The sequence below is a fragment of the Mycteria americana genome, chromosome 2 (assembly GCF_035582795.1).
Source record: "Mycteria americana isolate JAX WOST 10 ecotype Jacksonville Zoo and Gardens chromosome 2, USCA_MyAme_1.0, whole genome shotgun sequence".
In the NCBI taxonomy this organism is placed as follows: Eukaryota; Metazoa; Chordata; class Aves; order Ciconiiformes; family Ciconiidae; genus Mycteria; species Mycteria americana.
Window position 1 is genome coordinate 3,186,186 of NC_134366.1, and position 26,080 is coordinate 3,212,265.

Here is a 26,080-nt window from a genome sequence, read left to right on the forward strand (position 1 = left end):
GAGAAGTGACACAATGAGTATTTGAGAAGTGTGACAGACCGCATTGCACCAGTCTGCCCGCCTTCCTGTCTGCCTGGATCCCTCCAAACCTCCTCTCCTTGCCCCTGATCTCTTTACATAGACGTCTCTGGGGTGGAAGCACCCTCAACGTGCCTTTTTTTGAACATGGACGAGTGCAGCTGTTCCCTCTTGTGACTAACTGCACCGTGAAGCAGTCATGTTTCTAAATCCAGCTCTATTTACACACTCAAGTGGGCCCTGAAGATGCCAGCTGGGCCATCCCCATGAGTAAGCAAGATAGGACTAGCTTGCAATGCCTTCATAAGGCATTCCAACCCCGTGACGATGAGGCCTGCTCCATGGCCTCCCATCCCCTTTTCCCCACGCCAGCTTGATAACTGAAGCTACCCACCTCCTTTCACAGCAGGCTTATGGGGCTGAGGAATTGGCCCCATGGCTGCGAGCACGGTCAAGACTTTATTTTCCCATTTGACAGTCAGGGTGATGGACCTTCACCTCTTGGGGAAGTCATGAACCAAAAGTGGTGTTTACTTTGCTGGTGTAAGGATGGGCACTGTGGAAAATCTGTGCAGGGCAGGACGCAGCTCCACCAGGACTGAGACTTGGTGTCTACCACTGAGGATTCACAACCCTGCAACCTGGACTTCTCTCAGAACTTCTCCCTGGGCACTGATGAGCAATGCCAAGAGCAAAGAAGCCAAAGCCATGCTGCTGTCACCCCCCCGAGGGCCAGATCCTGCCCATTGCAAAGCATATGTCTGAATGCATGTCCAAATATTTGGGAGAGGGATGGAAACCAATGGACTAGCATGGATGAGCTTAGCCAGGTTTTGACATCAGGCCCTAAACCCAACTGTTGGGAGAAAACACTGCAGATTTGGGCAGCCAAATGCCAGCAATCTCATATCCGTAAAGCCTGTGGCAGTCTTTTTACTGACTCTAATGGACTGCAAAATCTCACCCTTAAAGGGCTCTGGTTCAAAGGTAACGTTGATAATAGATAACTAATCTACAGTAGTGTTCCTAGCGATGGGAATAGCTATTATATACCCGACTACCTTTTTATCAGTGTAATTAAAAGCAGTTGGCGTCAGAGTAAGTAGCAATGCTGCCTGCTGAAGAAATCAATACGATCCCGCTTGCGTGTGCGTGTGTGTGTGTGTGTGCCTATGACAAAGTGGATTATCTCCATCCTCCCCAAATCACAGCTGCAAAGCAAAGAGGAAAAGGGAGAGTGGCTGAATTTGTACCTTCAGGTAAAGTTGCCTGGTGCTTCCTGGTGGGAGGGGCAGAGGCTTTGGGGGATGTTTAAATCTCTCCCCAGGAACAAAAGGAGGGGAGATTAGCTCGACCCCTGGAAGGGATGTGTGTCTTGCCCTTTCCTCCCCCTCCATCCCCGGTTTGCCGGGACCCCGCGCCCAGGCGGGTGCTGGTGTCTGAGTGTCTCTGTGTGTGTGTGTGTGTGTGTGTGTTCCAGTCTGCAGTGTGAGCAATTTCACTTGAAAAGACAGAGAAATCCCCTCCTTTGAAAGTCTCAGCGTTTGGTTCTTTCCAGTAATGCTATAATTGGATGGGATTTTCTCTAATACAGAGGGAAAGTCCTTAAGATGATTTTTCACACACCACCACCCTCCTCCTTTTCCTCGTCCTACCTTATGCAATAAAACTCCCTTCTCCCTCTCCAGCCTCTTTGGCTCCTCTGGGGTGGGGAGCTGCTGAAGGGGGGGGGGGGGTTGGATTTAATACACTCAATATAATTGCAGCATCGACACCACGGGGATTTGCTGGGAGAGCTGGAGAGAGCATCCGTTCCTCCTCTGGAAGCAAGCTAGAAGCCGCTCATATCTACTCAAGCTTGGCTACACGGGGCGATTAGATCTCGGAGCACTTGCCAGAGCTCACATTTGCAATCACTTGTCATCCAACCCTAAAGAAAATAATCAGGGCCCGACCCCTGCCAAATTCCCAATGATTTAAATATCCCCGAATGAACTGCATTTCTAGTATAATTTCACTAGAATGAATATATCTCTCCATCTAGCTAAACACAAACATATCTTTATATATATGCATATAAAGCTCTGTGTGTGTAAATAGAAATATTCCCTACTAAGGGAAAATATATATGCAATTCTTAATGAGAAAGAAAACGCATTTTGATTTGAGCTAATGCAAGGTTGCAAGCCTTCCTCCAGCAAAGTCATTAAAAATTGTACCTCTCTTTGTTCCGTGTGAGCCACAGAATTTTTCTGATTCACAGATAAAATAAAATAAAGTCAAATAAATAAATAAAATCTCATCCAGTTCTCGCTCTCTCCTAAAAAAAAAAAAAGGCGACAAAAAACAGCAAAAAAACCAACAGGCAGCAGCCACAACGACCGAAAAAAAAAAAAAATTCACATAAAAGAGAATCATCGTTGTTATTCCAGGGAGAAAATATCTCCTAGCTCATCCAGTGCCTCCATCCCCTCGTTTTCGCCTCTCCAGCCCCCTTTGAAATGACCCAGGGTAAGGGGAAAGCCTGTCAGCTGGGTGACACTTGCTCACAGATACAGCAAGCTTTAAACAATATGTTCCAGAGGAGCAGCAAATCTAACCGCGTACCCAGTCTCGAGGAGCTACGTCTTTATAATAATACTAATCATGATTTTTTAAATTTTTTTTTCCTTATTTCCACCCAACTGAAAACCTGCAGATTTTTGGAACCACGCGATCCACCCCAACTCGCCCCCCACCACCGCCACTGAAAGGAGAGAAATTGTTACGATAGGTAGAGAAAGAAATTAAAAAAGAGATCAATTACTAGTGCCCTGTGGGGTGGATCTGGTGGATGAAGTAGTTTGCAGCAGCGCCTTCGCAAAGTCCGGGGCCGGGACTCCTGCAAATTGGGATGATCTGGATGAGCCTTATTGAGATTTGCATGGCAGAAGTTGATTTCTTAGCAGATGTCTTCAGTGGAGCTCTTGGATATCTGGCTGGTTGGACTGGTGGGGAAGGGGTGTGCGTGTCTGTGGGGGTGTGCATGTCTGCGTGTGTGCGTGCATGTCTGGGTGTAAATCCTCTTTTTTTTTTTAATGAAAAAAGGAGGAAAAAAAAAAAAAAAAGAACCAGCCGAAAGTTTCTAGAAAGTTAGTTCAAATGCATCCCGACCGTCACTGCGAGGAAACGGGGATTTGAGAAGAAGACAGAATGGCAAGAAGGAGCAAATCGAGAAAATAATAATTTAAAAAAAACCTTCACACTTTTTTTTTTTTTTTTTTTTTTTTTGCATTTTAGTAGCTTCGACCCAGGGAGTGAAATCCGGGCAGGTTGTTATAGCTACCCAAATCCACAGGGGTCCCCCCTGTCTATTTAAACCCCCTAAATCTTCCTTCCCCTTTTTAAAACTACATTTTATCCCTTGCCTTGTGGGCCAACGTGCCCCCTAATGAGTATTAAAACACTATCTCCTTGCAATTAGCTCATTCCTGACTTCGCGCTCCTGATTGACAGAACAAGCCAAAGCATCAGAATTCTCCCTTTGGCAATAAGTGCTGATTGGGTCCTTTTTAAGAGAGCTACTTCAAACTTTTTTTTTTTTTTTTTTTAATATTTGCCTTCAGTGTCTTGGCTGAGAGAAGAGTTTTTTACCTCTCTGAGATTTTTTTTTTCCTTGAGAGTAGTAGAGGAAGCAAGAGAGGATTTACCTGGTCGGGTTGAGTTCACTTCATTTGACTTTTTTTTTTTAAATTATTGTTATTATTATTATTATTAAAATAATCATCCTGCCTCAGAAGAAAGGAAGGTTTTTGGCAACTCTGGTTAAAAAAAAAAAAAAAAGAAAGACAACTTTTCATCAATGGCCTCTTTTGGATATTTCCTGTTTCTTTGTGGGTTGAGTCAGGCTCTGTCAAGTTACCCAATCTGGTGGTAAGTTTTATTCTTCTTCTTTTTTTTTTTTTCTCTCATTTTCATTTATTTTTCCCCTCCTCTGTTTTCTCTGCAACTCCTGCGCTTAAGATGACTTGAAATTCTCCTTTCGTTGCCACTCAGCTAAAGAGGTGGGATTGTTCCAGCGCCAGCAAGTTCTTAGAACCTGCATTTCACCTCTTTTATTTATGCATTCACTTTGTTTATTTTGACTGGGTTATACCTGATCTCTCCTTCTCCTACTGTAAAAGAGAGAGAGCGAGCGAGAGCCATCGGAAAGTTACTTTTTTTTTTTTTAAGTGCTTTGATCCTCTTCTGTGAAGAACAAAAGGCGCTGCCTGAATTAAAGAGATAATGATACAAGTTGACATGAGCATTTCAAGGTGATTTCGAGCCAGTCAGGTGGAAGGAAGGGGGGGAAAGGATGAAAACATTAATTTTTTTTTTCCCCCCTTCGCTTTAAGGAATATTTAGGGGGAAAGAAAAAAAAAAGGGGGGGGGGGGGGGAGGAAAGAAAGAGAAAGGAGGTAAGAGGAGGCTGAACAACCTGGGCTGGGTATGGAAAGGCAGATTAGGGAGCAGAGACGGGGCTGGGGGAGATGTGCCCGGCGCTGCCGCGGAGCTGCCCCGCGCAAGATCGGCGGGGACCTGCGCACCCCCCTTCCCCCGGGATAAGGCACTTTTTCTTCTTCCCGGCCCGCAGCTCCTTTTTCTTCCGCGCTTTGCACCCTACGCCTTTAAGAGCCTTTTCTCTCTCTCCCCCACAAAAAGCAAATGGTGCTGGGCAAGGCATGTAACTGCAAGATCTGCTCTAATTACCCCGCGGAGGTAATTGGGCTCAGGGCAGCCCCAGCGCAGGAAGGCTCCTGCTCTGCAGGCAGTTGGCGGGCGAGCGCGTAGGAAGCGCGGAGGAGCAGAACCGCGCCGGGTTGCGCGGGGCACGGAGGCGCAGGCAAACCGGTGGGGTTCCGCGTTCCGCCGCCGGCTACGCGGGTGCGGAGCTATCCGGGTAGAGGGAACCGCCAGCCCCGCGCCCGCGGAAGGGTAGGCGGGCTGCGCGGCCGCAGCGCGGAGCAGGGGCTGTTCTGCACCCGGGGCGGTGCTGTAAATAACTCAGAAGCGTCCAAAAAAAAAAAAAAGCTCATAATAATAATAATAATAATAATTAATTTTTTAAAGTGCATTTAATCTCTGCCTCCCCCCATCTGACGAGGGGCGTTAGTGGGGCTCAGGTGCGATCCGCGGCGGGCGGAGACGAACGGGGGCCGCGGCCGCGGAACCTCCCGCCCGCGGCCGCGCTGCCCGGCGGTGCAGAGGTGAGGGTGTTGAAGGCAGCCTCTCCAACTATTTCAGGTATGTCTGAAAGCAGGGAATTCGTTGGGATGGGAGAAAAGCAATAAAATGCAAATGTGTTCTTGGGAAGACAGGCAGAAAGAGCACCTGGACGGGAGTCATTAAAAAGCAATCTTTTATTCCCAGCCACCATCTAACTTATAATTAGAAACTCCGGTTGCATTCCTGATTGGAGAAGGAAACGCATTCCTCTAATACCAACATAAATATTCCCTTGTCACCCACCGAGGGGAGAGGAGGGCAGAGCGGCCGCGTCCCCGTCCCCGTCCCCCCGTCCCCGCCGCGGCGAGCCCGCAGCCCCGCTCCCCGCTCCCGCCTCCCGGCGGTGCGGGAGAGGCGGCTGGCGGGGGAAAAAAGGCAGGGAAGGAGGCGGTGGAAAGCGGGGCAGGAGGTCTCTTTCCAAGCCGAGGCATCAGGTGTGTGCAGGGGGACCGCAGCGGCGACTCTTTGGTTTTTTGGGGGTGGTTTCTCCCCCCCCCCCCCCCCCCCCCTTCCATCCTTCCCCGGTGCCAAGCAGCGGTTTTAGACGTTTCTTGCTCAAAGAGAGCAAGCCCCCTTAGGCCATGGAAATGCAAAGGAGGTTTTCATTGAGGTGGGGGAGTCGGAGGAGAGGACGGGTGCTGTTACATTGGCTGCCTAAATCCCCCCCCCCCCCCCCCCCCCCCCATACACCACCCTTTCCCTTCTTTATTTATCCTCAAGCAAGATATAAACCCATGGCCACCCCCATGGCTGGAGTTGGGGGACAGCCCTGGAGACGGGAGAGTCGGGGGCTGGAGGGTGGCACAGGGGTCCCCCAGACACACCCGTGCACATCCCAATACCGGGAGTGCAGTTTCTTTTCTCCCAGTCAAGGACAGCCTGCTTCCAATTCAGCTGACTTAGCAAATCGATGGTGCTTCTTTATTTTGTTTTAATTTAATTTTGTTCTTTTCTTTCTTTTGGGGGGGGTTGTTGTTTTTCTTTTTTTAAAAGGACTGCAGAGAGGGCCAGGAATTTTTTGAGTCTGGTAGTGCAAGCAACAAACACCTCATCTCAACCATCTCTGCTTAAAGCCTCCCCTCTATTAGCTCACAGCGACTTGACTGCTTAGGGCAGAAAATCTGTAATTTACCATCCCCAAATCATGCCCTCCCCCCCCCCCCCCAATAATAGTTTCTAATTAAAGCGTAAACTCATCCTAAAGCACACAGAGCTATGGATACTTACACTGCTTTCAGCTTCAAGACAATTTGAGCAAAAGCAGGGACTGAGAAATGACACTCTCCTGGAGGTTTTGGTTAATTATTCTCCCAAAGGAAAGAAATTAGGGGAAACGTCAAGTATATATTTGTCAGGGAGAGCAAGTGGGCATGTGTCTGTTACTGTAATTTCTGTCTACCTCTAAATAGAGCTCCTGACTTGGCTGAGCTGTTTAAATTGCGCTTCCCACCGTGGCATAGGGGCACCTATTTAAAATCGGGCAATGCAGTGCTGGTGGCCCCTGCACAGACCCAGATGCGTGGTACCTTCGGAAAAAATTCAGTGGAGCAAAAGGGAAAAGATCCCTCGGAGCAGTGATGCTCTCGCACTCCGTCCACGTCCTTTCAGTGATGGGGGGGGGGGGGGGAAGCTACAGGAGCTTCTTAAACCCAGAAAATTCCCAAATAATGTATTTACAGAGAGGGATGAAATAGGCTTTAAAAATAATGGTTTAAAAATAATAAAAGAAGAGGGCACCGGGTCCCATTGGGACTGATGTGACAAGTTTTTAGGGGCGTGCTGGTGTGATTTATTGTGGCACAGTAACCCCACGGGATCTTTTCCAACGCAGCGCAGCATTGCGCTCTTCAACCTAAAGGAGCTACTGGTAGCAGCAACAGGCTCTTCCACACCCAGGGGGCCAGATTAAGAGCAAAATGTGTGGGTTTTTTTTTTTTTTTAAATGTTAGTACTGTTCATTTTTTGGTTGTTTTTTTTTTTTTTAAAAAGGAAGAGACTGGAGTGGGTGAAGGAAGACTTAGGAAATTCAGAAGCAGAATTCATGGGTGGGGGAGGATGACATGTAACCTGTCCCCTGTCCTGTGGGGGTCTGGCATCCATGCAGAATCACAGTAGCAGCACGAACAAACTTAAAACTTTTTCCAGCTAACTTGCACTGCCTTGGCTGACTGGCTGACTGCACATGGAATGGAAAAAGCACTTTATTTTATTTTTTAATTAGTGGCATGAGGCCTGACTAGGTCTGAGGACAGCCAGAGTGCAGAAATGATTCAGAAAGGAGAAGGGTTTGGTTCAGGAGGAAAAAAACCAGCAATAAAAATTAACACAGAGCTTCAGTGCTGGGGATCTTAACCTCCTGTAGCCCAGGAGCCTGGTACTAGGGGAGATGATCACGGGAGAGGATCTCTGGGTTGAATAGCAGTACAGACAGACCTCTGCACCACGGGAGAAACATGCCAGCCGGCATCTCAAATGTCGTTCTTCCTGCGGTACGAGGCAGCTTGGTGCATGCTGAGGGATGCGGGTGGTTAAAGCGTGTGCCTGGAGAGGGACTGGAAGAGGACGTCTCGTGGGAGGAGATAGGCACTGGCTGGGACCTCATCTGGTGGCATGGCTTTAGGCAGCCTTCCTCTGTTCCGCTGGTCGTGGTGGAGCTGCTGTCTCCTCTCCTGCTCTCTGTAACACCTGTATCACAGCCTAAGTGGGGTGGGATGAGATCAGCCCCATAACGAACTGGGCAAGGAGATGAGCCATAACCACTAGCGGCAGCGTGAATGCAGTGTTATCAGAGATGCCAGGATGGTATTTGGAAAGTGGACGTGAAGGATGTGTGTTAGGAATATTTTCCTGGCTGGGACCCGTGTTTGCTCTTAGCTTCTTATTGCTTATTCCCCAAGACTGGTCACAGAAGCTCTATTGGTTGAATCATCCATGTAGGGTGAAGCTGGCCAAAGCCCGTGATGTCCTGCAGTAGCCACTTTACAGCCCATGAGGGTTGGAGAAAGTGATCTGAAAGATCTTTCCATCTCTGGTTTTTTGCGATTCAGGAAATGTAAGTGCATGGGAGCAGGGTGGGAGGGAGCCTTGCCAACAGGTAACAGGTAACCCGGTGGCATTACTCCAGCAATACGCAGGTGCAACACCTGAACATGTCCCTGTCAGAGTTTGATGGCATCACCTCAACAAAAGCAGTGCACGGGTGAAGTCCTGGCTTGTGACCTGGTTCAGGTCTCTCCTGGGATCTGTCCCCCTCAGGGTGGGTGGAACAGCCCCAAATTTGCACGAGGGTGGGTGAAAGCCAGGCCAGGTTCTGGATCCCATGAGAAACCCAATTCTTCTTTTGTTGCAAATCCTGGAGAACCAAGCTGAGTCTTGGCAGGCTCCGCACTTGAGAAAGCAAAGCTTAGGTTTGGCAGAGAGCAACCGTGTTAAGTGAGAGATGATCATCCCTCGTTAGCCAGAAGGGAGGCAGAGCCGTGGAAGGTCACCCAAGGGACAGCGTGAGCCATGTGCGTTGGCACCAGAGCTCCTAAAGCAATCTCTAGAGCTCGGAAATATGAATTGCATCTACCCACTTCTCCTCTGCTCGATTAGCCGGAGTTGAGGATTTTGACATTTCCGAGGCGATGGCATTCATCTTCGTTTCCTCTCCCACTGCAGCGGGTTGCGGTGGGATGTTAAACAGCTGTCACGCTGCTCTGCAGAGGTGGCTGCATTTCAGCTGTACGCGGTGCAATCCCTGTACGTGCAGCCCTCTCCCACCCTTGCCCCAAGGCTTGGGAATTGCCTTTATGTACATGTATCTATGTTACAACAGTATCTTACATGGCCCTGTTTTGCCAGGCAGCGTGTAATCACCGAACGATGTTTTTAGTCTATTCTCAGATAACTCACCCACCAGCTTGGATTTTCCGGAGCGCAGCATGGGTGATTTGCACCCAAGCAGCAATGGGGATAGAGGGCATCTGGGTCGAGGCCATCTTGCTGTGTAGGTGTAAGTGGTAAGAAACAGCCCTTGCCTGGTCCATGCACAGGGTATAGCACGCAAAGGGTAAGGGAAATATTTTCCCATCTCCATTTTTTCACGGTGGGACTGGAGAAACAGACTCTAATGGTATTTATGTTGCTCCTGACATAGTCCAGGCATGGATGAGCTGTGCTGGTGAGATTAAATGACTGGACCAAGATCACACAAGAAGCCTTTCGCGTGGCAGGAACTGAAAATTTTGCAAGGTCTTAGCAAGAAGCTCCTGTTTCAAACACGGGGAGGGCTGGGACTCTCCCAGAGAGCACAGTGTGTGCTAAAGAGGAGCCCTCATCTACTCAGATTTTAGACTCATTTTATTAAATTGTGTTGTCCTGCTACATAATTGTTGATTTTTTTTCTTTCAATTTTAAGAGGACTTTATTAGAGAAGTTAACTTGAAAACCAGCAACTTGGTATTCAAAGCACTGAACGAACACATGGCTTCAAACAAGCAAGCCCTTCCTAACTAAGAGAAGGAAAAGTGAATTGCTTTCCTCCCCAGCCCTTTTCAGGTAGCCCCAGAGGCAAAATATGTCCTTTACAGACATTTGAACACCTCTAAGATTTCTCACCTGAAAACCTTTGAGCACCTACTAACATGGCTTAAGCTCTGATATGTGCGCAGGAAGGGAGAGGATGTTTTTTATTCCTATTTTGCAGGTGGGTAAACAGAGGCAGAAGAATTTAAAGACCCTGCCCTGCACCTTGCAATGAGCCTGCAGCAGGGCAGGGTGTAGCACCGAGACACTTGGTTGTCCACTTCACCAAGGGAAGGCAGGTCTTTTCTTCTCTGTAAAGACCTTTCTGCACAGGCCCCATGTCCTTGGGTGCTATTGTGCACAGCACCAGGGCAGGGAGAAGTGTCTGCCTCAGGAGCAGTAGACATTAATGAAATAGGTGGGTCCTGTTCTCCCCTCTGAGCTCCTGAGCCACCTGGATGAGCCATTTCAATTGTGCCCATCGCATTTCTTTTTCCAGACTCAGCTCTACAGCTAGGCCTGCTGTAGGCAGAGTAGTTGGAACAGAGGGATGGCCACAGCCCTGCTTTCTGTTGGCCAAAAAAGACTTTTTGACTGTTCCCTCTAAAGGGTCAGGCTGGAGGAGCCTTGACTTTCGCTGTGAGTCTGTGGTCTCTCCTAGGCAAGAAAAGTCAAGGATTGCTGATTGCACCCGGGGAAATGCGGCTGACTCACTGGTGTTTCCATCCCAAATCTATGGGATCCCTTTCCTGCTTGCATCCCGGCTCCTGCAACTGGGATGAGCCAACTCGACTCCAGGCCTGCAGCAATGCTGCTGCTTTTTCTGGACAGGGACTACTAGTCTCTGCACCTTTTCCTGCATCGCTAGTGCTTAGCACGGGTGCAAAGCACCAGGGGAAAGAGCCTGTTCTGTGCTAGACCTCACGAGGAGCAGATGTTTTTGCTTTGCGTGTATGGGAGCGCAAGAAAAGCCCAATGGGACAACCATGGGTTGATGTGCCCGCTTCCCCCTTGCTCAGCATTTGTGCTTGTGTTCCTCGAGTGCATGATTCAGATAGGCCGGCCGCATTTCAAAGGGCTTTACGGGGCATAATGACAGCACTTAACAAGCATTGCACAAGTGTGTCACAGGGGGAATCCTGAGTCAGGGTTGCTAGGTTTGGACAGCTGAGCTGTATGCAGCACGATGCAGTTGGCTGTGCGATGAGCGTGCAGTCTCACCCGCAGGGCCTCCTGCAAGCCGGGATGGACCGGTCCTACTCCCACCAACATCCATGTTGAAGTTTCCTTCCCGGAGCAGGACTGGACTTATGGTCTTGCTCTGGATCCCAGAGGAAACCTTGTGGGGCCAAAGAGTGCAGCTGGGAAGAGGGGAGGTGGAGCGTGCAGGAGGTCTGGAGACCATTGCTGCAAAGGAGAAGGGCTTTCTAGCCTCAGAATAGGCACCCACTGTATTCTGGTGATGTGGAGCTTGGTGTTTTCTGCCCAGTCAGGTGGTGGCAGGTGCTGCGGTGATGGTGCTGGTTAAAACCACTGAAATATAGCGGAAAGGAAGGGGAGATAGCAGGGGGAGAAGTATTGGCCAGATGCTCAGCTAAGGCTGGATGGGGCACAGCCCCAAGGCTGCAGCAAGAGCTGTTCCCACCCTGTCTCGCTAAACCCATCTCTGCTTTGCTGACACCACCGAGAGCCAAATGAAGGCCCAGGGTTCGTAAAAGCCAAGACAGTTCAGTGGGGCTTAATACTGAAAGGAGATGAATACTCGGGAAAGTCTGTAAGGGCAGGAGCCCTTCCATGACGTATCCACCAGGGCTTTGCTGGATCAGGCCCAGGGTTGGTCTTGCAGAAAAGCCACTCCTGACACTGTCTATGCCAACTGTTTCCATCTAGCCTGGGCCATTCATAATGCTTTTTCACCCCTCCTGTCCCTTTAAAAGTGGCAAGCTTTGCTTTAAGTCCTGTTATCATAGCACAACATGTAAAAATTCATCAGTTCATCAGTTCACTTCAAATTCTACCGGTGCTTGCAAAAAACAAGGGAAGGGAAGAAGAACTGATACATTAACTCTCTTATTCTGAACTCCTAACATAGGGCACCGCTTTTAAAAACAGCCTGTAAACCAGGGGAGTGTTGTGCATCACAAAGAAGTTGTTTGTCTCTTTTCCTTGTTTGTCACCCGCATATTCACAGTCCCCTTCCCACTTGCATGTTGCTGATACCCAGAGAGCGCTTTGCATTTCTAGAGCCTGGGCCATCAAAGGAGTTCAAGGTGCCTTTGGTCTCCTCATCACGGTTTCTGTTCTGGTGTAAATAATAGTCAGTTATGCTTTATATTGGTAGAGAGATAATTCTTAGCAGGGATGCTGTTACACTTTTCCAACATGGATATTCCTCCACACTCTATTGGTGTGAAATGCTTTTCTCTTATGCATCTTTGCACACTCTCAGGCTTCATCAACAAGGTCACGTCATAGCATGTGGGCTGGTTCCCTTCTCACATCACAGGACTTGCAAGGCATCCCAGGTGTCGGGATGGGCATTTCTCCTCTTCCACGGGGGCTCTGTAGGCTCAAAGTTTGTTGGAGCAGGTTTGCCTCGAAGGCTCAGAGAGTGTCTCAGGGGTTCCTTGAGCTCAGATCATGGTAGACCCTCACATTTCTGGCCTTGCCTCGTGTCTATCACAGGTTTGGAAACTCTCCTGGTTGCCGTGCATCAATCCTAGTGTTCAGTTTAAGCGTGTCTTCCAGGAAGGACATCTAGTCCAAAAATGAAGATGCCCAGGTTCCCATCAGGAGCCCATGCATAGGTTTTACTTCCAGTTAAGATGCTTGATGGCATCCTGGTTGTCCTCAGAGGCCTGGCAGGGATTGTATACAATCCACTGATGGCATGCTCCTTTCTCAGCAGCAGATGGAGGCCGGTCAAGAAAATTCGAGAGCACCTCAGTGGCACTTGATGCCTATCTGCAAGCAACTGAGTGAAGCCTTGGGGTGGAATTCATTTTACCCATTACGTGTCTGCAATTTAGATGTCTCCATCTAAGCCAGGTCCTCTTGGCTCCTTTCATTAACGGGAAGAAATGGCTACTTTCTTATGGTGCAATTCATGTCTCAGTCCTTCGACTGAGTTTGACTGCTTAAATCATCTGAGACTATGGAGGAGTTGAGGCAACCAGCTCAGAGACATCTCCACCACTGTCATCCAGGTTTAGTCAGATTATACCCAAGACAGGGAATCCCCTTTGAGAGTTTGCTCATTTGCTTATTTCCTAGCTGTTAAAATATGAGCCCTACTTCTAATTGCCATTGCCTGGCGTAATTTCACATGGCTAAAATCAAGTCATGGACTTTTTCTCCATCTTCTTCCTGTATTTTAACAAGCTCTTTGGTGCACAGTGCTCACTGGTGTATTGGAATGGGTGCAGCCATGGTATGCTATTGCAGGAACGTGCATGCCATCCAGGCGGGTACTAAAAACCTCTAGGCCACCCCTCTCCTCAGCAAATTCATGCTAACTTATATTTTGTCGTGTCTCAGCATAGCTGCTGAAAGCCTAAGCAGTTTGAGTGTTTTGCAGCTTTCTCTGTAACATATTTAATCCTGCCTTTAATCCAGCACACTCTGGGGCACAAATACATCTTCCTAGTGCTCCTTATCCTCAAACACATCCAGAGTCTCCCACCATCCGCCAACCACATCCACAAGTCATTGACTCAAGCTTGTAATAGAACTTCATCTCAAAACTTTTTAAAAAGAGACATAAAATGGCCTTCTTGCTTCCCTGTCATGACAGTTATCTCAGCAGAGGACAGAGTCAGTCTTATTAAAGCAAGAGTCGTATCTGCATTTCGGAGAATTCCTCTGACTTTGTTTTACTTTCAGTTCTCTGAAATCAATACAGGTTTGTATTTCCTCTACATCTCTTTTGGAAGATGCAGTTTTATGGCAGAACTTACGCACATTCAGGCGCCCAAGGAAGTTGCTGTTATTCAACACAATCCACATTGTGGGACAGAGCAGTGAGAAAAGGCAGAGCCCATCTCTGCTATAGCCAAGCCTGTGAAATGAAGCCAAACAGCACTTCCAAAAGAGTGCACCTTGTCTAATAGAGATATTTACTAAAGGGTGGGAAGGCAAGAATGAAACTCCTTGAACAGTTGCCAAGCCTACCATTCAGTTTGTCCCTCTGCCCCCAGAAGAACAACAATAGAGCCTGTTGCTAGACAGTGTTGTGTGGCATGACAGAAAGCAACTCTAAATCCTTTGCAGGCTGAGGGACACACTTAAGGGAGTATTTCAATTTTTTTACAAGCCTACAGTAGCCGGGAAGAACTGGCACAGTCTAAGCTCTTGCTAAACAGGTAGGACCCCATCCAAAGCCCGGTGAAGACTGGGGAAACATCACTGGGCATCAAATAAGATCTGTAGAATTTACTGGGAGACCCACAGTTCCTTTAGAGGCATAAAAATCTGGTTAATGCTGGTTTTAGGGAGATGCAGGTTTGATTCCTATCCCTTCTGGAGGAAGAATCATCTTGCAGCTTTAGCAGTCTCTAGGCAAGTGTCTTTTAGAGTTATTGGTGAGAAATAGGATGCAACTTATCTGACATATGTTAGACATTTACGTTTGGATGAGATGATTCACGTTTCAGCTGTGCCAGTTTTCCCACCATTGCCTGCAAGAGGATCCTGGATGACTAGGTCAGACAAAGATATCCTTTTAGATAGATGAATCCAGCTGCCTTTTTTTTTTTTTTTCTTTGAATACACTCCTAAAGGCTAGGAGCATCTAGGCATTTAATGATGTACCTAGACATGTAGAATACTCAGAGGATACTTCCATTGGAAAACCCTTTTGAAAATCCTGGTGGGCATTGCTTTACATCTTTAGTGACAAAATCACCTTTAAAAACCCATCACTTGAAGTCCTGGTGTTGCATTCCACATAGGTATAAAAGAGCTGAGCAAAAATCCCATATCTCGGAAGGGTGTTTGAAAGGAATTTTTATGAAGTATCAATTTCTTGCACATTCTTCCATGGGAAGAGCAGTCCAGACGTATTTGTCGTGAAATAATTTGCCTTACTGATCCAGACCAGGAGAGCTGGGTACCTCATTTGATCCTGCATACCACAGGAGTGCTGCCTCTCCTTGTGGGTTGGCTTTGTAATGGTGGTGGAGAGCCATCCTGAAGGCTCTGAGAACAGTACCCTTCTGAAGATGTGTACATGCTAGGAAGATGGACTAAAGGCGTTTTGAAGTGTGTGTTGATATAGTCTATTATTTTCTGGCAGTGGGGGATCCAGGAACTGGGAAGCTCAGTCCAGCCTAGCCCATTCACCAGCTGGCTTGAGCAAAGTGTGCTGATTTCTTTCAAGGCCTGGATACGCTCCCATTTGCAAATAGTATAAGTCTACAGAGAAAGAAAGTGGCAGCCTGATCTCCAGGGCCTGAAAGCTGTTTTGCTGCAGCATTAGCAGAGGTGTGATTTGGTCACCATCTGGAAAGATTTGCTGGTGGAAGTGCTCAGACAAAACAATAAGAGGCTAAGTGGAAAAAGACAGAAGAAGTGAAGTGCAAGGCTATCTAGACACATAATTCTTGCTTTATGCCGTAGACTTATTGACTGCATTGCTGCAACCTGATCAATTAACTGATTTTATTGAGCTGCCCCTTGTCAGTGGATTGCAGTGACTGGTCCATGAATACCCTTAGCTCATTCTGAATGTGAGGAAAAGTGGATTAGCTCTGTTGCTTTTATTGAAGTGCTTATTTCTCCTCACATGCCGTAGAGAGAACAGAAGTTAAGCAGCACAGATTTAGCTGTCTAACTATTAGGCACCTTAGGTTAGTTGAGATGCATCCCACTGCGTGTTTGCAATAATAGGTGTAACAACTTCTACCATCATTAAATCATTCGATCCAGAATTCATCCCCATGTGCCCCAGGCTGGATTAAATATACCTAAATCAGAATTGTGAAGAAGGAATGGCTATAAGACGTAGTTAGCACTGAGTCATTACTAACAAGAATATCAGCTTGATAAGGAAGGAGCTTACTGGATCACTGCCTTTTTCTAACAGGACAGGTCATGGATATTAGTGGATTGATTGCAAAACCCAGAAGTCACTTACAACAGAAAACTAAGGGCACAGTGGGAACTAGTTTTTGCCTGAAAGAGTATATGGTCCAGACAGATGGGGCAAGCAACTGAGTTGAAAGAGAATAGATAAGACACATTAGCAGAAGATTGGGAATCAGACAGGGAAATGCTAATTCAGTGGCCACTGAAATCCTTGGTGCAACTTGCCCACAGGCATATGGGAAGTCTGTGATAGAAACGAACATTGAGCCCATCTGTCCTGCTGACGCAATGTGTAGTCTCAGTCTCCTGGTGAACGAAAGGTTCAAGCTCAGTCATAGTACAAGGCAGTGTGTTGTCAGTACAGCTTTCTAACAGCTCCACTAAAAAAATTACAAGTCAACTGTCATGTTTACCAGAAGAGTCTCCAAGCTGTAATAAAGAAACTAATTCAAGGGTTATGTAGTCTAGCATGTATCTACAGCCACAGGTACAGTGGTGGTGTCTGCCACCAACAGTGAAGCTAGTGGTGGCTCCTGTTGCCTCTGATACTGGTACTCAGACAGAATAAATTCAGAAATTCTGTCCTGCACCCAAGCTCCAGAAATAGGGCAGTACAGGCTCTTGTTTGGATTCTTGCATGCAAGAGCCCAGTTTTGTCCATCTCTAGTACAAGAAGGGTGGTAGGCAATATGCAAGACCTTGGCTATCTAATGAATTGCAGACTCTGTGATAAACCAGGGGAAAAAGATAAGTCAGGGGCTAAAGCACATCCTTAGGACATGGGACATCTGGTCATATCCCTTCTCTGCCCTCCACAAGCTTAAACAAACAGCTTGGTGACCTGGACAGATGAGAATCAGAAAGCTGGAAAACAAGACAGTTTCCTACAGTCTCTGGCAGAGGCAGGCTGCATGCATCCCATTTCCATGTACAGTACGGGGTCACTGAGCAGAGCCTCAGGTACAGGAGGAAAAGCTGTGCTGGAGTTATGTTTGACTTACTGTTTCAAAAAAACCCCACTGGGGTGAGGATACGAGCCAGGGCAGCTGGATACATGTGAGTCAGTACAATAGAGACCATGAGTGAAGAGTTTAGGTTTGTTCACTCTACTGTAGAGGCATGCGTAATGTTTAAGCACTGCAGCTGTGCTGAGCAGGGTTCGTTATACTCCATCTCAGAGCTGGACATCTCATCTGTGGTAGTCATCTAAGCTCCTTTTCTAGTCAATGAATGAAGACTGACACTTCCTCACTGTGACTCATCAGATCTATCTTCGATGCCAATCTTTGGATGCAATGACTCTCTCTGTAGCAGCTCATCTCTCTATGTTGGTGATCAGGAGAACCAAGATGACTAGCTGGGTGCCTGACTTCTGGATGAACAATGTTAGGTCAAATGCTCTAACTCCATCATGCCCAAATCCTTAGGCTCATCCTGCCCAGAGCTGTGGGACCCCATGGACAAGGAATTTGTATTTCTTCAAAAGTCTATCCTTTTTGGTTTTCTGTGGTGCTAGCCTACAACACAAAGGCTGATTCAAGAAAGGTGCTCTTGCAGAAGCATCATTCGTCAAAGAGGTAGGCATTTGGACTGGTTTTTGTAACCAGTAATGATCTGCCAAGTGGAGGTACCATGACAGAGACCACCCTCAAGGCCAAACACAATTCTGAAATCACCGTGGCAAGAGACACCAACTCACATTGTCTTCCCCTGTCTGGTTCTGCTGACCTTGGTGATAAGATCTGTACAAATTTATTCACACACTTGTGCTGTCTAGTCCTCAAATTCCCAGACTGTTTCTGTTACTGTGAATAAGGAAGAGTTTGGCTTATCTGAAATTTCCTTGATCTTAAAGATGTCAGGAAAGATGCCTGGGATTTTCTCTGATGCCAGAAGAATATGGTGGCAACAATATAATGGAAGAGTGAGAGAAGTGATGTGAACATCCCTCTAAACTGCCTAAATTTCAGGTTGCTACATAGGTTTTGCTATTAAAACTGCCTGGGTGCTAAGTTAGGCATGAACTTGGCCTTAGGCACTACTATGCTAAGTTAAACTTTAATATTAGGAGAGAATAGATGGAGACAGCTCAGGTGTAATTTGTGTAATTTTCAGCCAGTGTTGCCCCCCTTCTCTGTGAAATTCAAGCCCTTCCAAAGTGTGTTTTAAATGCAGACCTTTAATTGTAAGGGGAGAGCTTGTGCAAAGGGACTGATGTCCTTCAGGGCATGCGCTTTGTGGCCCCAGAGGGGCTGGCAGGCTGGGGACAGGGATGGACTCATGGAAGAGCTCTCAGACACCTTGCTCCTCTACTGCATCTCTTGCAGCTGGTTTCTGCATGAACCAAGGCTTAAGCAATCCTGCTGCTTGCCTGTTTGTCCCTCGAATGACATTTGAACCTATTTCCCTAATGAGCTTCATTCGGCAGAGGTTCTCAAAGATGTTGAGTACCCACAAGTCTCACAAAAATGTGCAGTTAAGTAGAGGAGAGATGTGACCCGTGCCCTCTCAGAGGGAGAGGCTGCAGTATGTGTGCATATGTGTGTGTGTGCACGTGTGCATGTGAGTAAGCATGCCTGCGTGTGTGCATGCATATGCATGTGCGTGCAATGTTCCCTGGACATCATAAATGCAGACAGAAGGACAGAGAAGTCAGTGCTCACGAATTTTAGTGCCCACAGAATAATTCCTTGCTCTTTTTTTTTTTTTTTCATCCATTCATCTTCTGTTTCTTCCTCCTTCCTTCTCATTCTGGCTACGTGATTTGTGGGAGGAAGGAAAACATGGATGAAGTGGACCATGCTATGAATCTCTTGATAGACATATTGCATCGTAAGACTGAGGAAGAGATGAAGTGAGTGAACCTTCTCATTAGGTTCACGGAGGATGGAGGGCTCAGTTCTTGGAAGGTCCATGCTTCCCAGCCACAGTTTGTCTCCCATACCGGGACAAATACCATTGTGTTCCTCACCTGGTAGGCACCCGACAGCACAACTGTGCATTGCAGGCATTTTGGTAGAAGGTCATGAGATAGAGTCAATGAGAGTGATGAAGGGTTTGTGAGAATGGCCAGCTTGTGTTTTGTGCTGGAGCGGAAAGAAATGCACCCACTTCCCTGGTGGATTGGCGTTAGCAGCTCCCAGTGACATCTCCTAGAAAAGTCCAGTTAACAATTACTTTGAGGATTCTTTGGTACCTATTATGAAGGAAGATAGTTATATACTTATATAATACATATGCCTATGTATATGTATGTATATGCATAGATAGGTATATGCACATATCCCTCTCCTTAGCTTTAGCTTCTACTCCAAAGACAGGTCGAACTCAAGGGAAATCTTCCCTTGACTTTAACACACTTTGGAGCAATCTCTTTGTCTCGTGTCTTAGACTCTGAGCTCCTTTAGGTCTTGATCCTGCAAGTTGCTTCATACTTTGATTCTGGGCCAGGAAAGTGCTGCTGAGCTTTGTGTTTATCCTGAAATATCTGGGCAGTTCTGTTCATTTTCTATGCACAGGCACCAAGCTGGGTCACACAGGTTGAGATCAAGCCCGAGAGCAGGGAGAGTCTTTCCTGTGTTGGGCTGATACATAGCACATTATTATACATGCTATCAGGGACATACAGTAATAATGTATGTAAATTACAGGCATATCTCAGTCCCATCTCCTATCCCATTGCAGGAGAGAGAAGGAACCCAGTTAAGGCTTGTATATATCTGACAACATGCAGCAAAACTTGGCTAGGAGCTGGATGGGGTTTTGGGGCATGCAAAGGCAGAATTGCAGAACTTTTGTGTGTGTCCTAATGGGCTTCAGCACTTGCAAAATCCATCCATATACTACCTATCCCAGGTCTCAGATACGATGGGTGTTAAGTTGAACGCTTCTGCTCTGAGCTCCAGAGGTTTCTGGCTGAATCCCCAGTGTTGGCCAAGACTCAATCAATGTGAATAATTGATTTGGTAGTTCTGTGGAACAGCATAATCTGTTGGCTAGGGTATGCTACTGAGATTTGAGAAACTTGGGTTCAAAACCCTGCTTCAAATCAAGCAGAGGAAACTTATGAAGCTCATTTTCCCATACCATGGGTAAGTGCCCTAACCACTGAGTTGCTGACTATGAGTATAAAGGGGACATTGCGTCCTCTAACTTCACTTTGGGAATGGCACCTTAGGGGATGGGCACATGAACAAATTACCACGAGGTAAGTTAGGGTGTGAACTAATAAGATGCCAGTTTTTCTGTGGTAACTGCCCGTGTGAATGCTCTTACCCTGCAATAAATACAAGATGGTTCATAAATACCAGGGGGTAAGAATGTTCACATGAGTGTTCACATGGCTCACACCCTGGTTTGACTCCCGGTAACTTGGGTCTGTGCCTCTAACCTCAGTACCTTTGAGAATCCATCCTGAAAAAAATCAAACTCTTCTGTTTTACAAAAAACCCAAACCTGCCATTTCTACATTTCCAATTATAATTATTTTAGTGCATTTTTGGTTTGCCAGAAATGATTTGCTGAGCTTGACTCCACTGCACTGTTTTGGCAGAGAACAGTTCCACTTGAGATCCTTGTGGCCAGCTTTAGCCAACATGGGCAGATAGTCTACTGACGCCTCACAAGTTTTGCCTGCCTCGTACTCAGAGACCTTCTGGGCACTGACATAATGTTAATATTCCCATTTCTCACAGCCAGCCCCTGAGCCCTGAAGAGGTTTAAACATGTGGAGATACGAAGTTAGGCACATAAAACACTATTTAGCCATTGGAGAAAAAGTGGTGTGGTTTTGAGATGAGCAGTGCTTGCAGGTTGCCTTGAGGTCACTGGGTGCTCAGCGCTTTTTCATGCACTTCCCATAGGCCTGGGAAATGGCCACAAAGGAAGGTAGCAGCTCTGAACAGAAGACCTGGATTTCATTTCTTGGCATACTGGTCTGGGAGTCTTCCAGGGTTGCAGAGATAAGCAACTTTGCCTAGAAGCAGGCTGAGCGTAACTGTGTATGAGCCCAAGTGACTGAACAAGGGAAAAAGCCTTTAAAATGTTCCAGGAACTGGACTCAATGTTCCAGTCAAAAAAACCCCGCTTGCTTATGGGGTGGGACCTTGTCTCATGATGATCCCAAAGACTGGCTGACTCAAGCTATCTTGAGGCATCTCCTTTCAAGTTAGATTGGGAAGATTCAATTCATCCTTGAGGAAGTGTTCCACCAACCTGGGACAGCTCTGTTTTGAAAACAGGGCTTTCTCAGAAAGTTTGAGGACACCTTCTGTTTCCAAGCATACGAGGAGTTGTATCTGTACTCTGTTGGGTCACAGCACACTCCCCTAACAGAACTCTGGATGGAATTCACTCACTTAACTTTAGCCATGTAATGCTTAACTATCTGAGCTAATCATCTTACCTCCTTCTAGAAAGATGGGCATCTTCTGAAGGCGATTCATCCTTCCTGAGATAGGTATCTTTTTAGTGGATGTGATGAGTCACTGTCTGGAGTTGCCTATCTTTCTCCATCCACTCTAGAAACAACCTAAACACCTACCTTTTAGACAGCTAAAGTTGTGAGGTATGACTGAGTGCCTGAACACCCAACAAACGTCATTGATGTGATGCCAGTTGGTGTCTGGAACGTTTTTATCCCTATTTTAAGAGTGGCTGATGAGAAGCCTTAAGTGTTTGTCAGATCCTTGACCTTCCTTGGTCATTTTGCCTGGAGATAAAAGGCCCAAATCCTCTCTGGTGCAAAGAGCACAACTCTTCCAATTTAAGCGCATAAACAAACTGAAGTAGATACTGCTTTGCAGAGTTACTTCAGGAGAAAGAAAAAGCTTTCCATTAAAAAATGAAAACTCAATGGGAAAGCAGATCTCCTCCAAATACCAAAAAGGCTTCAGAAAGAAATTAAAATTACCTCCCTTCCCATGGAAAGTGAGTTTTATATTCTGTCCTGAGGTAGAAGCAGAAGCTGCCAGTTTTTAGCTTTGGGGAGAACAACAGGATGTTAATCAGGCCAAAAACTTAACAAGGTTCAAGAGGATTTTTCAATAGAATTTTTCAAGGCAATATTTACAGCGATATTATAAATATCCAGGATTGACATAGTTAATGACAACAAGTATTTTGGGGCTTTTAGTTCTGGGCTTAAGGTGATATCTGGCTATTGAAGACCAGAATAAGATTCATGCAAGGAAACAATGTTCCACAAATGTCCTGTGCAGGGTACTTACATTTTCTTCAGGAGCAGCTGGTTCTGGCCACTCTACGAAAGGGTTACTGGCCTCAGGTCTGCTAATTCACATTTTTCTATAGGACTGGAGCATTGTTACCAGCCTGGTGTGCAACGTGCTAATCCATTTATGGCTGCAATGGGGACACAAAGATCTTTGTAGAGAAAATAGAAGCAATTTTTCATCACTGCACCCTTCAGAGGGCAGCTGATGGTTTGTGACTGGCCAATGGCTCAGTATAACTTTGACAATGTTTTCTAGCAATATTAAGCTGAGTTGCCAACAGTGCGTGCTAACCGTGCTGAAAGGTGATTTAAAAACCTCTCCCTCCAAACTCGCTGTTAATTTTTGTGTGTGTGTGTATATGGCTCACAAGAAGGGTAGGATTAATCTTCGCAAGCTTCTGCCATCTAAAAATTAAACATCTAGTTTATGGCTTTCATGTAGGCTCCTTTTGTAGCAACTGACTCCCCCAGAAGGCAATTCAGCTCATCTATCTTAGACATCTATCTTAGGACGGAGCAACTTGCTCTTCTGAGGCCTTGATCTCTCTGTTATGAGGACAGAGGAGGCCTAGGTGATATCATTAACTGGATTCCTAACTTTTAGGTGGCTACAGAGAGATGAGATGAACTCTATTCCAGGTGACCAGCTTTGGCATGAACATTGGTTTCTGCCATGAGCATGCATGAGATTTAAGTCCTGGTGAATCAAGAGTTTTTTGCAAATCTGTTGAAGTCCTGCAGCCTTGAGAACCTGTTTAAAGCTGAAATGGTGTGAACTGGCACAGCTCTATAGCCTAGAGGATGCGGACTGCAGCTGACAAATATCACACCAACGGTATTACAGTGCAGAGATGAAATATGAGGTCATTGTGGCTGAGGAAGCTACGGAAGCTGCTTGCACAGTGTTATGGCTTGAGAAGCTTACTAGTACCTACACGTCTTGGCAAAGTCTAATTGTGCTAACACTATAGCAAACCCTGACTCCAGGGAAGTTTTTAACCAAGCTGTGAATCTCTGGAAGCTTCCTTCTTGCTTTGCTTCAAACCTCTACAGTGAGAAAGTCTCTGTCTCCAGACTGATTTCTTAAGCATAAACCTCAGCATTTCATTAGGCTTTTGTGGATGTGCATTCAGATGAGGCAACCTGGAAATGGGGAGATTTCCTCAGAACATCCTGAACAAATGAGATATGTCATTGCAACTAATGTGGCTTTGCAGAGTATGGGTCTGGTCTCCACTGACCTTCAAAATCTCATGGCAGTTTTTTTAATGATGACTATCCCATTCTTACTGTTATGGCAAAAGTGATAACATTTGAATTTGTAAGTAAATGCAAAGTTTCAGCTTTGCAAAATTTAAACAAAATTGACCTCATTCTTCTCGAATTGAAACATTCATCTACTTTCCTGTAACTTCACAATGTCTGAACACCTTTCCCTTCACTTATTTCCTGCTCTTTGCATTGTGTTTCAACTAGCTTTTAAAAAAACTCTTTCATTTGTCAGTACAGCGCAATCCACACATATGCATTGCTTAGGAAGTCAGAGGGAATAGTGGGAGTAGCGAGCTCAGCTCTTTAGCATAACACTGGTCCATGTGTCTAGGGCTTGCTTATAAATACTGAGAGCTTGGTCCCAGAGGTGACTGGGGACCCCTGCAGTCCAGGATAGATAAGGTTTAATTGCAAAATACGGTGGATTCAGGAAAGCCAGAATTAGCCCTATTGGACATTTTTGTATGCAGACATCTACATGTATGTGTCTCGGTCTGTGAACTGAGTCCCACCCTGAGAAACTTCAGCATCACATGACTGATATTTCGACCCATTTGAAAGTGTGTCTGGGATGTAAGGCTCTATGGGCTCATTTCTTAAGGCAACAATCAGGATTTCACCACATCTTCTCCTACTCATCCAAACCACTTGTATTGGACTGAAATGCATTTTTGGGAAGAGCTTTTAGTTATGATCCTGAAGCTGTCAAGAGGGAGGGAGAATCCATCCTTTCTCTTGACGGACTTGGCCAGTTGGGGATTCATCAACTTCACTCTACTTCGGGTCTACCTCTGAGCTGAATTTGGCTGGTTTCAGTGAACCATCACTGGTTCCCATTTCACTTCTAGATTGAAAAAAAACCTCATATAATCCAAGTATCTGGTTGGGAGTTTGTCCCCTGCTGAGTAAGTTGTTTCAGGAGTGCCCTAGGGACCACTGGAGGTCTGGGAAACTAGCGTTTCTGTATTCTGTCCTGGGCTTGGTGAGGTGAGCAGGTCTCCTCTTTGCTGAGATTGCTGCTGAACATGTCTATCTTCCACCTGGGCAGCAGACAACATAGATGCGATGGGGAAAAAAAATGGTCAGTGTCTTTCCTGAAAGCTGTCTCTTCTAACGTCAAAGACGTTGTATTTCTGAATTAGAGCTAGCTGGACTGTCATGGTACCTATGACTAAAGACCTTTGGTGACCTTTATTTGTTGTTTCCTGGCTCAGAGGCAAGAGTGCTATTAAGTTATTTATAACTAAGTTTATCTGCAAGAAAGAAATGCATTTTATTGTTTTCTATTAGGTACGGATGCGTTACAAGAGATGCTGGCTGCCTCTAGTGAAATAGATTAGTAGCTATTTGATACAAGTAGCTCTTAATGTTTTAATCTGGAAAAAGATTCAGGAATTTAGTATTTTATTGTTACCACTGTTAGACACTTCATTTGTGCAAAATGGAAGTTTTTGGAGGAATACAGACTAACACCCTCCTTGTTGTAGCATCTCCCGGCAGAGAAGAGTATCGGTGTGACTGCTCCCTCTCCTTAACACAACTTTTAGTCAATTTTGTACTGCCTGAGGCTTTAGCAGAAATTAGAATCCAGGTCTAAGGGTTTGCCTGTGTGTGGAAGTTATAGCAAATTAAACTCATGATTGAGTTTCTGCGGTGCAACAAGTTGCCACACATCAGCTGACCCTTGGTAACTGTCTGTGTGCTCGCTGCTAGCCTGCAGCAAGTGAGGTAATTAGACTTTGCTTACCCACAATAAAAAAGGGTTAATTTAAATCACATTCGCTAGCATTTGCTGTAGGCTAGGAATCCACATATGTAGGATTGCTGTGGGTCAACTAGCACATCGTAATTTGAGCTTCACTTGCTTGACCATGAGATTGAGCCCTAAGTGGAGATCTGAATTTATCGTGCAATGGTGTCTGCGTACTGATTCCTTCACAACGCACTCTAGGACATCCACATTCAGACATCTGCAATGGAGACGTCTTTTTCTGACTCCTTTATAGTCGATAAAGAGGAGAAATGGATGTATATAGTGAGATATTTTTCTCACCCTAAAGATGTTTAAAAAAAAATTAAATGAAAACACATCGAACCGTGCCCTAAACTGGCGTATTTCTCTTAATTACTGAAAAGGAAATCTGGATGACTTGCTCAGATGTAGACCTCTAAATTGCAGATGTCATCAGCTGGACAAATTAATCCCACCTCCCAGCGCACACCGAGGGATCAATTTTGTGGCAGGCCGTAAGGGTCTAGTGCCATCTGAGGGGCCTCCACCTGCCCCTCCAAAAGGGCTCAAGTCTCCCAAAGGTCCTGGGTCATATCTGCCAATCCCACAAGCATATCTCAGAAACTATGCCCTAAATGTGGAGTAACTTGCCCCCTTTCAAAGAAGAACGAGTTACTTTTGAGACATTCCAATGTAGATTATTCAAATGCACGTACTGTTGACTATTTGTATTTCAGGGTTTGTGAGGAATAGGCAGCACTTATTATTTACAATCCAGGTTGCTATGTGATCATGTCTCATGTAGGTAAATCATTAGTGATTTATGTATATGTTCTATGGGTGTATATGATGACTCAGAGAACTAGAGATTCTCTGCAGCATGCAATTCCTGTCTTCACTTGAGCCAAAATAATAGGAGAATTGGTCAAATTCCAAGGTAGCTGGGTACCTGAGCCCACAAGAGATGAATGGAGAGGCTGAGAGTTGTA

The 26,080-nt window shown here is 46.1% G+C and overlaps 1 protein-coding gene across 1 annotated transcript in view; it reads left to right on the forward strand.

Moving 5' to 3' along the window:
• Positions 1-3,859: 3,859 nt before the first annotated feature.
• The window catches only part of WNT3A (Wnt family member 3A), an 88,397-nt gene continuing 66,176 nt past the window's right edge, over positions 3,860-26,080 (forward strand). Inside the window, exon 1 of the mRNA XM_075495495.1 lies at positions 3,860-3,930. Within this exon, the coding sequence (XP_075351610.1) occupies positions 3,860-3,930 (71 nt within the window). The remainder of the gene's footprint in view (positions 3,931-26,080) is intronic.